The 12619-nt window shown below is 51.2% G+C and overlaps 1 protein-coding gene across 4 annotated transcripts in view; it reads left to right on the forward strand.

Annotated features, from left to right (window-relative positions):
* The window catches only part of KLHDC4 (kelch domain containing 4), a 50699-nt gene that overhangs the window by 17532 nt on the left and 20548 nt on the right, over positions 1-12619 (forward strand). For all 4 annotated transcript variants that reach the window (XM_027618537.2, XM_027618538.2, XM_027618539.2 and 1 more), the window contains one exon: positions 1637-1773. In XM_027618537.2, the coding sequence (XP_027474338.2) occupies positions 1637-1773 (137 nt within the window). The remainder of the gene's footprint in view (positions 1-1636; positions 1774-12619) is intronic.

Raw genomic sequence — 12619 nt, forward strand, 5'->3', positions numbered from 1 at the left:
TGGTTGGTGATTGCACGTAGACCGGCCCGGCCTCTGCTCTGTCACAGCACGGGTTTGCAGGGTGCTTGCAGAGTCACTTCTGTGAAGTCTGTCCTCTCAGGCATGCGGTTTCCGGATCATCTCACCTCATGGTAAAACCAGCCAGATCCCAGTTGTCCTTGAAATCATGCTGCCCACCAGGCTGTGTGTCATCGGATGAGATCTCAAGGGAGCAGGACTCTGTCACTGGGTGGCCAGTGGGGGGGGTGGCTCTGGTGGGTTCAGGCGGTTGTGGGTCGTTCGCATGTAGCCTGCAGCAAGCTCCCAGAGAGGCCAGGCATTCTGAAATGATGTGCGGCCTCGGGATCAGAGTGTCCCCAGGGTGAGAAGGGGCATAGGTTTTGGGGTTCTGGGCAGGGTCTTCCAGTCTCACTCATACCACCTGTTAGTCTGCACTTAAGCTTATGTTTGGAGAAGAGGTCTACTCTTCCACAGCTCAAAGCCCTGGACCAGATTGTCCAGAAATTGCCTTTAGAATTCTCCGAATTGGTGTTTATTTGCATCTATACAGGTCGATTTACGTGGAGTAGCATTCACTCTTATTTTAGCTATCTGAAATACATGCCCTTACACGATATTTTCCCTTTTCTGGAAAATCAGAATGCTTTGACTTGCTTTGACACATGCTTTTTAATCACATGCTTGGACTTGATTTTTCCGCTCTTATGGGGGACCCAGCATGTGATTCCTGGGCAAATCATGTGCTTTCATGCTTGTATTTCTGGGGTGCTGGGTGTCCTTGCCTCATTTTCGTTGAGGTGGTAACCTTGGCCATGGGAAGTGACCTGAACCCTGGAGTTCCCGTCCTCACTCACCTCCCCACTCAGATGGGTGCGTTGGTATATGAGATGTGCCCCGGGACCATTGTTCTCTGAGAACTTTGATACTCTGCTAAGCCCAGTCACACTTTTTTTTTTTTTTTTTAAGATTTTATTTATTTGAGAGAGAGAACGAGCAGGAGTGGGAGAGGGAGAAGGAGGCTCCCCACTGAGCAGGGAGCCCGATGTGGGACTTGGTCCCTGGGCCCTGGGACCATGACCCGAGCGGAAGGCAGGTGCTTCACCAACTGAGCCACCCAGGCGCCCCAGCCCTGTCGTAGTTGAAATATGCCCACGTCGGTCTTCAGAGCCTGGTGCTGCACATGCCTGGTCGGCCTGGCTCTCCTGCTGCCCCGGCCTCTCCTGTGCCCACGGGTGTGGGACTGCGTGAGCCTCCGGGATGTGCGACCCCAAGGGTGGTGTTTTCCCCGCTTTCGCTTGCCTTTGCTGTTGTGCTTCAGGCTCTTAGAGATAAATATCAGTTTGTGTTAGATCTCTTGTGAACGTTTGACACAGTTGTGTCCATTTTAAGGGGATCTGAGGTTGTCTGAATCTGTTTTGCAACCTAGGAATACCTGGACGTGTGGTAGGTGTTTGACTTTGGAGGATTTGCTGAATGCAGGATTTCTGAGGAATCTTCCCCTCAGACGCAGGGGAAGGTGATCACTGAGTGTGGGTGCTGGCTACAGCCGCCTTGTGTCGTGCTCTGGTGGATCTTGGGGGCGCGGACCTGGCTGAGAGCTGCGTGGCGGCCCTGACCTGTCTCTTTCTTCTCACAGGCTGTGGTGGTGCCTCAGGGCGGAGGACAGCTGTGGATCTTTGGAGGGGAGTTTGCTTCTCCCGACGGAGAGCAGTTCTACCACTACAAGGATCTCTGGGTGCTGCACTTGGCCACCAAGACCTGGGAGCAAGTAAGGTAAGGTGCCGGGTAGTGAGCCTGACCTCTGGGCCTGGCTCCCGTCCTGTGCGCCGTTCTGTGTTCACGCTGATGCAGTCCTAGCCCTTTGGGGTCCTGGGGCTCCGTGGAGCACGGTCGCAGAGCCCTGAGTGGCCAGGCTCGCTGGTGACTGCAGGCGGGCGAGAGCCCACCTTTTTCTCTAGACCCTTCTCGGAGAAGTCTGGCCTGGCGACAGCCACCTGACCACCTGACTTCGTTGAAGGCGTTTCCGGCCTCACTGGGAGCAGCACGTTATCCCTGCTGGCGTTCCGTCCCCCTCAGCGCCTACGTGGAGCATCTGGGGTGCTGTTACCCTCCCGGGCCATCTGTGGATCCCTTTGGAGGCAGTGCTGGGTTTCAGCTTGCCGGCAGTGGACCCGTGGTATTCACTACAAGGGAGTGCTCTTCTTAGGTCTAGTTGACCTAGAAATAGCAGAGCTGGGAAGAGGAGAGGAAGGATGGGGAGAGCTTTCTTGTTGCTCTTCAGTAAACCAGGCTCAGCCGTCGCTGGTGCTTGATTTCTGCCCTTGTCTGTGACATTGATAATGGGTTTGTCACATCTGTACTGCACATTCACTGCCGGTCAGTGCTACACATTGGAAGAATGACAGAGGGAAAGTAGGGTTAGTTGGCTTTAGTTTTCAGGGGTGCACATGCCCTGTGGCCAGGGCCACGCCCACCACGCTCCCTGGGTACTGTGTCTGCTGTCAAAGCCGCAGACCAGAGCTTCCTCCCGTGCTGGAGTAGGTAGCTGGATTGCAGAGTTCAGTCATGGTGCAGAACCCTTTTCGGGGCCTAGGACTTTGATGGGAAGAGAGCCTCACTCCCTGGAGGCTGTGCTTGGTCATTTCATGAGGAGCCATTGAGGAGGCCGCCGAGGCCAGGCTGTGCAGGCCTGGGGTGTCCGCACCATCGAGTCTGCTGTGTGTGCGGGAGTGTCTGTAGCCCCAGGCTCAGCGAAGCTGCTGGAGGAGTTAAGCCGTCTTACTGAAGTCGGAACCAGGGAGCCTTGGTGTGCACTACCAAGTACTGACTTCATTTCCCTTCCTCTTACTTGCTTTTTCTCTTGGCAGGCACAGCAATTCAATTATTTTCATATCAGAAATTGATTTTGTTATGTATACGTGGAAACTTGGTCATTTATCCTCAATTTAAAAAAGTATTTAGGCCTAGAGCACACCAGCTTTGTTCCTCTTTGCTTCAGTTCTTTTAAAAACCCAATTGTCATTTATTTATTGCTTGTCTGTCCATCTTTGGTGAATTGATTCAAGATATTTGCTTAGCATAATTATCAGTTTGAGTAGCTTTTTGTCAGTAATTCGTGGGTGGGTGAAGGACCGTTCGGGCTCCATGGGAGAATACTGCCCTCTGACAGCGGCTCAGCGGGGCCTGTGCTCGTGGTGGCCGTGGGGACGTCCTCAGCTGCTTTGCCACTTTCTCGTGGCCCTCAGCCTGAGGGCACACTTTCTCGTGGCCCTCAGCCCTTCCCGGTTCCGTGGCATGTACTGTGGGTATGTTACACGGAAGTGGGGGGGGGAGGGGCACTAGAGACACATGTCCACTTGGGGATGTGCCCTTTGAGGGGCTTGCTGTGGCCACTGTCTCCCAGCCGGCTGGGGACAGCTGCCCTCGCCTCTGTGTGACCCAGGGCTGTCGGCCCCAGCACGCGTGCACGGGGTCCACGGCTTCCGTCCTGTGTTGGAAATTATCTCTGCGAAACAGGTCCCTCGCTGCTTGAATGCTTATTATAATCATGGTGTAAGTGTTTATGGAAAGTATGTCGTAGAGCCTGTTAGAAGCTAACAGGAAACCGCACGCTGCATCCTGTTGGCATTCTTAAGCCTCTGCTTTCGTCTGGACGGAGTGGCAGGGCTGGAAAAGGAGGAGGTGCTTTACTTTTGTTTGTGTCTGAGTTGTTCTTCCAGCCTTCTTTCTGGGTGAGGACCCCGGTTCTGGTGCGTGGGTGTCACGTGAGCTGCCTGTGGGGCCACGTGGCAGTATCCACTTATGACTAGAAGGTGCAGCCTGCAAGTCAGGAGATAGAGGGTTCTGTCCCCAGCTCTCCTTCTGATTTTGTTTGCCAGGAGATTATTATTTATTTATTTATTTATTTTTAAAGATTATTTATTTATTTGACAGAGAGAGACACAGCGAGAGAGGGAACCCAAGCGGGGGGAGTGGGAGAGGGAGAAGCAGTCTTCCCGCCGAGTGGGGAGCCCGACGTGGGGCTCGATCCCAGGACCCTGGGACCATGACCTGAGCCGAAGGCAGACGCTTAACGACTGAGCCCCCCAGCCGCCCCTGCCAGGAGATTATAAATGAGCAGCTGGATTTCTCTGTTTTGCTGCTTCACATATTTATCGTTATGAGATGTTTTCTGTCTTGAGCTTGCTGACGGGAGGCAAAAAGCCATTAGGTGTTTGTTGTTCAGGAGACATTACCTGAGGACCGATGTCCACTTCTGTGTCTTTGATGTCTCCCACCCTGTATCATCTTGGGCGCTGAGCTCCAGCCTTCCTAAAGCGCTTGGTGCCCCGACTGTTCGCAGGCTGCAGCCCCTGCCCCGCCTGCCCCAGAGGTGGTCCTGAGACCACCGAGGGGAGTGCCACCCCTGCCGCCCCCTCTCCCACCATTCCAGCTCCCCACAGCCCTCCTGGGGGGGGGGGGAGGGGCGGGTCCGCAGAAAGGTTTCCCACTGCCCCAGAAGCCATGAGCGCTGACCCACACGGTGTGTTAGTTTTGTCTGGGAGATGGCGCCACGAGGACCACAGAGAACAGGGACTGGTGGGGAGAAGGGAGCGTGAACACGTGTTCCCGCAGAGACTGTAGAGGAGTGAGCCGCACGCAGCTTGGTGGAGACGGCACGGGGGGCGCTCTCAGGCCAGCCGCAGATGAAGGCAGGCACCGCTGGGGGGCCATGAGGCGGGAGAGCAGGACGCCCCCCAGCCAGGATGTCAAGGCACCCATGGTCCCAGTGCAGCTTTACATGGGCCTCCGTCCCCGAGTGCGCTTTTAGGAACATATGCTAAAGAAACGCTCTCGTTTTATAGAAAGATAGATACCCAAAACCATGAAGCAGACCAATCCATGCCTGAGAAAAAAGCCCAAGAGTGTGTCCACATGCATGTGTGCTCGCCAGGTGGGTCAGGAACCGTACTTGCGCGGGACGGGGTCTGCACCTGTTCTGGGACCGCCCCGTCTTCGTCCCTGCAGCCATCCGCTGTATTCTCAGAACTGGAGGGTTTTGCTCGTTTACTTAAAACATTGCTTTGCTGTGCATTCTTTTCATATGCATTCCAGAATTCGTTTTTGAAATGGTATTTTTAAAAGTTCCAATGGGATTTTGATTGGGTTTCTTTTTTTTTTCTTTTATTTTTTTCACCTTTTTTTTTTTTTTTTGTTAGTCACCATACAGTACTTCCTTCGCTTATAGATTGTACTTTGGGAGAGTTGACATCTTTCTGATCCTATCTTCCTGATCAGGAACATTGCACCTCTCTCCAGTTCGATTTATTTCTCACCCGTCGGTAAAATTTACAACCGCCTACGAGAATCGCCGAATCAAAGGGCACCTGTGTCTCGGCGCCTCTCCCCTCGTGTCTGTTCCCACAGACTCCAGCTGCACTCCCTCCTTGCTGGGAGGAGGCCTGTCACCGGCGCTGTGCCGGCACTCTGGGTTCTAGTTTGGTGATCTTTGCACACCTCCCTTCTCCGGGAAGCAGCTCCTAGACGGCGGGGCAGTGGCCCTGTGGAGTAAGTCATTTCCTGTCCTTACTTGCACTTTGGAAGGGTTCTCTAGAGAATGGTGTGGTGTTCTAGCAATAGTCGGTGGTGTCGTGGCTGGGAGACCTGTGGGGTTGTGGCCCAGAGCTGAGGTAACACCTCTGTTCGTGAATTCTTGGGCTTTATGCACCAAGTAGCACCTCCCTGCCCGCCTCACCCCAAACATTGAGTCTGGTTCAGAGCACGTTTCAAACGGGGCTCAGGAATCTGCCTTTTATTTAAGCCCTCCCTTCCCACTCAGTGATCCAGGCGGTCCTGGGCTGCAGCTGGAGGCCCTAGTTGCTCATCCATTGGCCTTGGTGACTAGTGGGTCTCGTGCTTATTTAGAGCCTTGTTCATTAATGTGAACATGGAACATGCCCGCTGCCCTTTCAGGAGTAAGAAGACTCGAGTAAAATTCCTTAGCCCCTTAACCAGGAAATAGAGCAGCTGGTGCTTCTGTAATGTACTGATTGTCGCAAACTGGAGGGCCCTGGACTGTTGGCTGGCCTCCCGGCCGGGCTGCACACACTTCCTTACCTCGGCTGCCGTGACTGCGAGTGTGCGGGAGGGATCCCAAGGGAAGCCTGCCTGCTGAGTCCTTGGGTAGGCTGAGGTGCTGCTCCTGGGAATGGCACGGGGTCGTTGCCGCCCTGGTCGGTGGCTGCCGAGGAGAGGGGACTGCTGCTGGCGATGTGGCTCCGTCATCTGGTCTTCTCGTCGCAAAGAGAGGCGAGGAGATTCATTCAAAATGCACACGGAGTTTACTGTTTCTGGGGACGGCCTCTGAGTCCAGAAGAACCCACATCACCCGGAAGGTACAGGCAGAGCCCACGCTGAGCTTGAGTGTGTTTTGTGCCCAGGATTTAGCCCGGCGCTCTGCATTCATTCCTCGGTAAATGTTTCTCCCGGGAGGGGTAGTTTTACAGTTGAGGAGGCCTTCAGAGAAAGGTGGTATTGAATCGGCATCTGGAGTATATTTAGCCCCTTTCTGGGCTTTCAAACAGGTTTTTCTTGTGGGACGGCAGGGTGGATTCCGTCTTGCTCTAGCTGATGACTTCTGATTTGTCCGATAGGGCAGGTGTGTCCCGCCCATCCTTGCGTGCATGGGCTGGTCTGAAGAAAGTGCCTTTTGGGGAAATGATTTCAGCTTGCCATTGAGAAGAGTCAGGGCCTGCATAGGGTAGTCAGGGAAGAGCTGCTATTCTGAGGTCTGAAGTCAGATCACTGAAAGGGGTGCCTTGATCGACCATTGCCTGTGTGTTTCCTTGTTTCATGGCTGTGCTATGCACCGGATGCATCGTGTGGAGAAAAGAGCACAGGCCTTGAGTCCCATCCCACCACATGCCTTGTTCTGCCAGCGGAAGCTGTGTGACCTCAGTAGGTCCAGCCACTGCCCCGAGTGCTGTCAGTACCCATGTGGATGTGCCGAGGACCAGGTGCAGCCCCCAGCACCCGGGCCTGCTGGGGAGCACCTCTGCAGCCACCTCTACTTGGAGGTTGGCCTCTCCACGTGGTGCTGATGGCTCCAAAGGGACCAAATGCCAGTTGAGTTTTTGTGAAAGGGCTGTTTTAAAAAGTGAACTTTGATGAATTTTCATAGTCCTATACGGCTTGATGAATTTTACAAAAGCAAACACACCTCTGTGCTTAGATAATGCTCAGAAAAGAGCATTATCGCCATGCCTGAAACCCCCCTGCGCCCCTTGCAGTCACTCCCCCATGCCCACCTGAAGGGCAGGTTAGGTTGGTTTTGAACATCCTGTAGAGGGAGTCTTGATTCTCCTGGCTGTTTTCACTGAGCATTGTTTTTGTGAGATTTGTCTTTGTTGCCTGTGGTAATAGTTTGCTCATTTGGGGCTATGTAGTATTCTCTTATGAAAATAGGACATTGCGTCTGGTGGTTGGTGGGCCTTGGAAAGTCACCAGGTTCAGATTATTGCAAAGGGGTGCTCCTGTCAACATTCCTGGACCCATCTTACGATGAGCATACATGTGCGTTTCTGTTGAGTGTGTGTCTAAGCAGAATAAGGCCACGGGGTCCTGAGTTTTGTGCACGTCCAGCTCTGGCACACGTGGCAGACCGTTTTGCACGCTGGTGGTGCTGGTTTACTCAGCAGCCCTGTGGCGAGTCCTGTGCCCCCTGTGCTCTGCCCCTGGCCATGCCTCTGTGGCCTGTTTAACGCCTAGTGGACTCTCAGCAGTCTTTTCTTGTCTTCACTTAGGTTCTCGTTCCTAGCAACAGACGTGGACTTGACGTCATAGAGGTTTGATGAGAGGAAAGATGATAGGATTGCTGACATCAAGAAGGCCGAAGCTTAGGTGTCCGCATCAGTCGGCGGCCTCACGGTCTGAAAACCCAGAGGGAGGGAGGCCAGGCTACTTACAGAGCTCCGCATTTTCAGATGTCATTCACGTGCCAGGAGGTCACCCTTGCACGACATACAGTTCAGAGTTGTGCCGCCATCACCGCTGGCGCACAGAGAGCATTTCCGTCACCCCCGAGAGACGCTCCACTCCATTACCACTCCCCCACCTTCCTCCTTCCCCCCGGCCATCTCTTCTCTGCGTTCTCTCTGTGCATCGGCCTCATCCAGCTATTTCATACAGCTCTGGTCCTGCAGCTTCTGTGCTTCTGTGACCAACTCCCACTTCACACAATTTGTAAGGTCCAGTCTGTATCAGTATTGAGTGCTTTTCTATGACCAAATAATATTCCATTGTATTGATGAGCCACATTTTGTTTGTTCATTTGTTCACTCATGGACATTTGGGCTGTTTGCACTTTTCTATCTTGGAATAATGCTGCCAGGAACATTCATGTACAACTAAAACACTTTTATGTGCATCAGAGCACTTTGTAGGTGAGCAATAAAAATGGTTCAATGAAAAAATACACAGAAATGTGCGTGTGCGTTTTCTCTCGATTTGAGAAAGGCATGAACATTTGGTCCTCAGTGAAACCTACTTAGTGTGTGTATGTTAATAATGCTGTATTTGAGACACATGGGCATCCTAGGAGAGAAGGACCATTAGCAGAGGGAGTCAGAATTACTTGTCTGATCCAGTTGTGAGGATCATGCCACATACTTTTAAAGTGTGTGAATTTTGGGACCTGAAACGCACGTAGAAGTGAACATACATATTCCCTGCTTTCCGGGGTCTGCAGTGAGCTGTTGGGCTTGTAGTCTGAGTGCTCTCCGCCCTCCTTCACAGCTGTGCGTGGAGCCCAGCACCTGGAGAGGTGGGGGCAGGAACGTGTGTAGACCCCCTGCTCCTGCCCTGTTGACTAACCATCATTCTTGCCACGCTTGGGTGAGGAGGGGGGTCCAACACACAGACAGATGGTGGAATGCGGAAGGTGTGAGACATCAAAACTGTCGTTAGGGTAAGTGGTCAGGTTACTTGATGCACAGATTCTTTAGTGCTCAGACCTCTGACTTCGTTTGGGGTGGCTTAGTGTCTTAATTGGTGGTTGCATGTGTGAGTTCTGGGGCAGACTGTCTCCTTTCAGTTCTGGCTCTGCCTTTGACCAGCCTAGTGTGTTTCTTGACTTCTAGGTCTTGATGTTCTCATCTGTAAAGTGGGATTAAAGATAGTATCTGCCTATCTGGTTGTTGTTAAGAATGAGGGCCCATAAAAGGAGCATGCCTAGCATAAGATAAACACCCCAGAAGTAGTAGTTTTATCATTAATAGTAATAGTTAAAATAAAATAAAAATAAAACAAGGATGGGGCACCTGGGTGGCTTAGTTGTTAAACGTCTGCGTTTGTTCGGCTCAGGTCATGATCTCAGGGTACTGGGATCGACCCCGCATAGGGCTCCCTGCTCCGCGGGAAACCTGCTTCTCCCTCTCCCACTCCCCCTGCTTGTGTTCCCTCTCTCGCTGTGTCTCTCTCTGTCAAATAAAACCTTTAAAAAAATAAATAAAACAAGGATACAGTCTGTTAGGCTGCCTGGGTTCTAGAGACTCCTACTAATTATTTTGTATGATGTGACTGAATACCTTATACTTACTAAGCCCAGAATCTGTTAATCCTTGGAAAAGTGGGGCTGAATTCCAAAGGTACATTGTTGGAAATGAAAAGGGAGATGTTCTTGTACATATTTCCTGCTCAGGCCATGTTGTAACCATTCTTGGAGGAAGGGCCTTTTCCATTCTGAGGATGAACCACTGGACTAAGTTCCCTGTTGGGTCTACCTGTGTGACCTTGAATCTCAGGGATTATGAGAGAAATGGTTCCTTTGCTTACCAGGCGTCTTGGGGCTGCCGGTAAGGCATGGTACTAGAGTGTATCATTTTGTAAGATGTAAAGTTTAAAGTAACTTCAGGGAATCATTTGCCTACCAGGTGCTAACACTGTGCCCGAAGCCATGGAGTTGATGCTTGTCTGTTTCCTGTAAATGTCACTGCGGTGGCTGATAGAGGGACCTGGGTGGTGCTGAGTGGCAGCTTGCCCTGTTGGAATGCCATTCGGCACATGGCTCAGATGCACTTCAAAGCACTCACTCCCACAACATTGCACATGTATTTTTGTGCCACATAGAGATCTGGCTGAGTAGGACTTGTTAATTTTCTAAGACTCCATATTTAGGAGTGACGGCAATTGCAAAGTGCTTGTTGAAGATTCAGATATAAACAGGCTTTTTTGGTTGGCTTTATTTTCCTAAAGGGGTATATAGAGTCATTTTATAGAAAAAGTTTCCCTTTTTGGTTACAAAACAGTGATACTTGGCTGCTGCCAGAAAAAGGGAATTGAGTGTTTCGTGCCTGCCTCACCAGAGGAGCAAGCACCCCTGGGATTCGTGGACAGGAAGCTGAGCGAGGGCCCTGAACCTGCAGCCTTGTGGCCGCCGGTGTCATCGAGCGATGACAGTGGGCCTTTAGGTTCACGTAGCATTCGGGTCTCCTGCATAACTTTTTGGAGTAGAATCGGAAGCTCCATGTTAGTTCAGTTGTTGAACGAAAACTTGTTCCCCAGATTGTACTTTTAAAGTATTCCATCAGAAGATTGCTCAGAAGGGAGTTTACCTGTTGCCAGCATGCTTGGTGTTTTTCTTCTTAGCCTCTGTAACGTGCTGCTGTGCAGGGCGGCCCACGTCCAGAGCAGCGGCACAGAGCGGATGGAGGTGGCTGCGCGGCTGCCGCAGCCTGTGAGCGAGGCCGCCCGGAGAGCGCCGCTGCCACGTGCAGGGTGCCAGATGACGTCAGCGCCCAGCAGGGGCGTGAATCTGCGGCTGCTGGTATCGTGGGGGGCCCAGACCCTCCTTCTGAGCCCTGTTCGTTTGGTATTTTTATCATGAGTTTGGATTTAAAAATAGGCTTACTAAGTTTGTGGGTGATACAAAGCTGGAAAGGAGAGCAAATAAATTGGTTGACAAATTCGGCATCCAAAATTACCTTCATGGACCAAATCCAGCAAGATGAAATTGAAGTGGGAGAAGTGTCTCTTGTAGGTTGCATGTAAATATAGGATTAAGAGAGCTGACTATAAAAAGCTGCCCTTGCTAGTAGAAGAGGAGGGATTTAGTAATTAGTAATCCTGGTTGGCATCAGCACATGGTGAGGCCACCCAAAGGCTAGTGCTTAAAGTTTGGATTAACAGGGTATGGCATCCAAGAACAGGTATCGATTACTTTTGGTTGACTTTCCACTGATGAGTATGATGGTTATTTTGAGTGACACATTCGTTGGGACATTAATAAACTGAGGGCCTTAGGGGAGAGAGGCCATGTGATCGAGCATTTGGGGAAAGGTGGAGAGAATGGAATTGGTTCTGGTTTGGAATAGGGAAGACCCTGGGGGTCCTCACAGCAGTGTGTGATGAGCTGTTCATCTGGAATTTGCCGAAGAGGACACATTGGGCAGTTTGAACTTCCTTTTCGTTTTGAGGTTCTGTGTTTTGGTGGCTTTTTTTTAAAGATTGATTTATTTGAGAGAGAGCACGTGCGCATTAGAGGGAGGGGCAGAGGGAGAGGGTGAGAGAATCTCAAGCCAACTCCATGCTGAGTGTGGAGCCTGACATGGGGCTCTGTCTCACGACCTTGAGATCATAACCTGAGCTTAAACCAAGAGGCAGACCTTAAGTGACTGTGCCCCCAGGTGCCTCTGCTGATGTATTTTTTAATGGCACCTAGTTTGGGGGGAAGCTCTGTCTAACGCACAAAGATAAACGAAGAAGAACGCATGTATAAGTAAGGCCGGACCGCGTGGTCCCGGTTGCAGCCGTCCTTCGCGGCCGGGAGTTGTTGAGGGAGGCGGACTTGGACGGGATTCTGTAGGTGGGAGCTGGGCCTGGAGAGCCACCAGGGCAGCACGCAGGAGGCAGAGGCACCTAGAGCTGGTTCTCTCGTAGGAGCTGAGACTTGTGATCTGTAAGAACATAGGAAGTGTGCCCAGACATGTCAGCTTTTTAAAAATCCACTTGTTTTCTTATTGTTGAGTTTTAAGAGTTATATTGTAGATTTTGATCCTTTCTCAAATGTGTTTTCTGCACATATTTTCTCCCAGGCTGTGGCTTCTGATTCTCCTATTATTTTCTTCTGTAGAGCAGAAGTTTTAAAATTTAATGAAGTCCAGGTTAGACCAGTAGACTGTACTCATGGGGGTGTAATCCTGAGCTTTCTGTTTTATCCCGTTGATCAGTTTGTTTACTCTCTCCACCGACATCGCACTGTCTTATTTGAGAGAGAGAGAGAGCAAGCACGTGAGCACAGGGGGAGAGTGGGAGGGAGAAGCAGACTCCCTGCTGAGTAGAGAGCCTGATGTGGGGGTTGATCCCAGGACCCTGAGATCACAACCTGAGCTGAAGGCAGACACTTCAGCGACTGAGCCACCCAGGCGCTCCAACACCACACTGTCTTGATTACTTAGCTTCATAGTAAGATTTGAAGTCAGGTAGGTCAGTCTTCCAACTTTGTTCTTCTTCGATATTGTGTGGGTTATTTGGGGTCTTTTAATTCTCTATATAAACTTTAGAATCCATTCGTCCATACCCATAAAACAGTTTGGTGGGATTATGGTTGAGATTGCATTGAATCCATAGATTAAGTTGGGAAGAA

Source organism: Zalophus californianus, chromosome 17, assembly GCF_009762305.2.
Source record: "Zalophus californianus isolate mZalCal1 chromosome 17, mZalCal1.pri.v2, whole genome shotgun sequence".
Lineage (NCBI taxonomy): Eukaryota > Metazoa > Chordata > Mammalia > Carnivora > Otariidae > Zalophus > Zalophus californianus.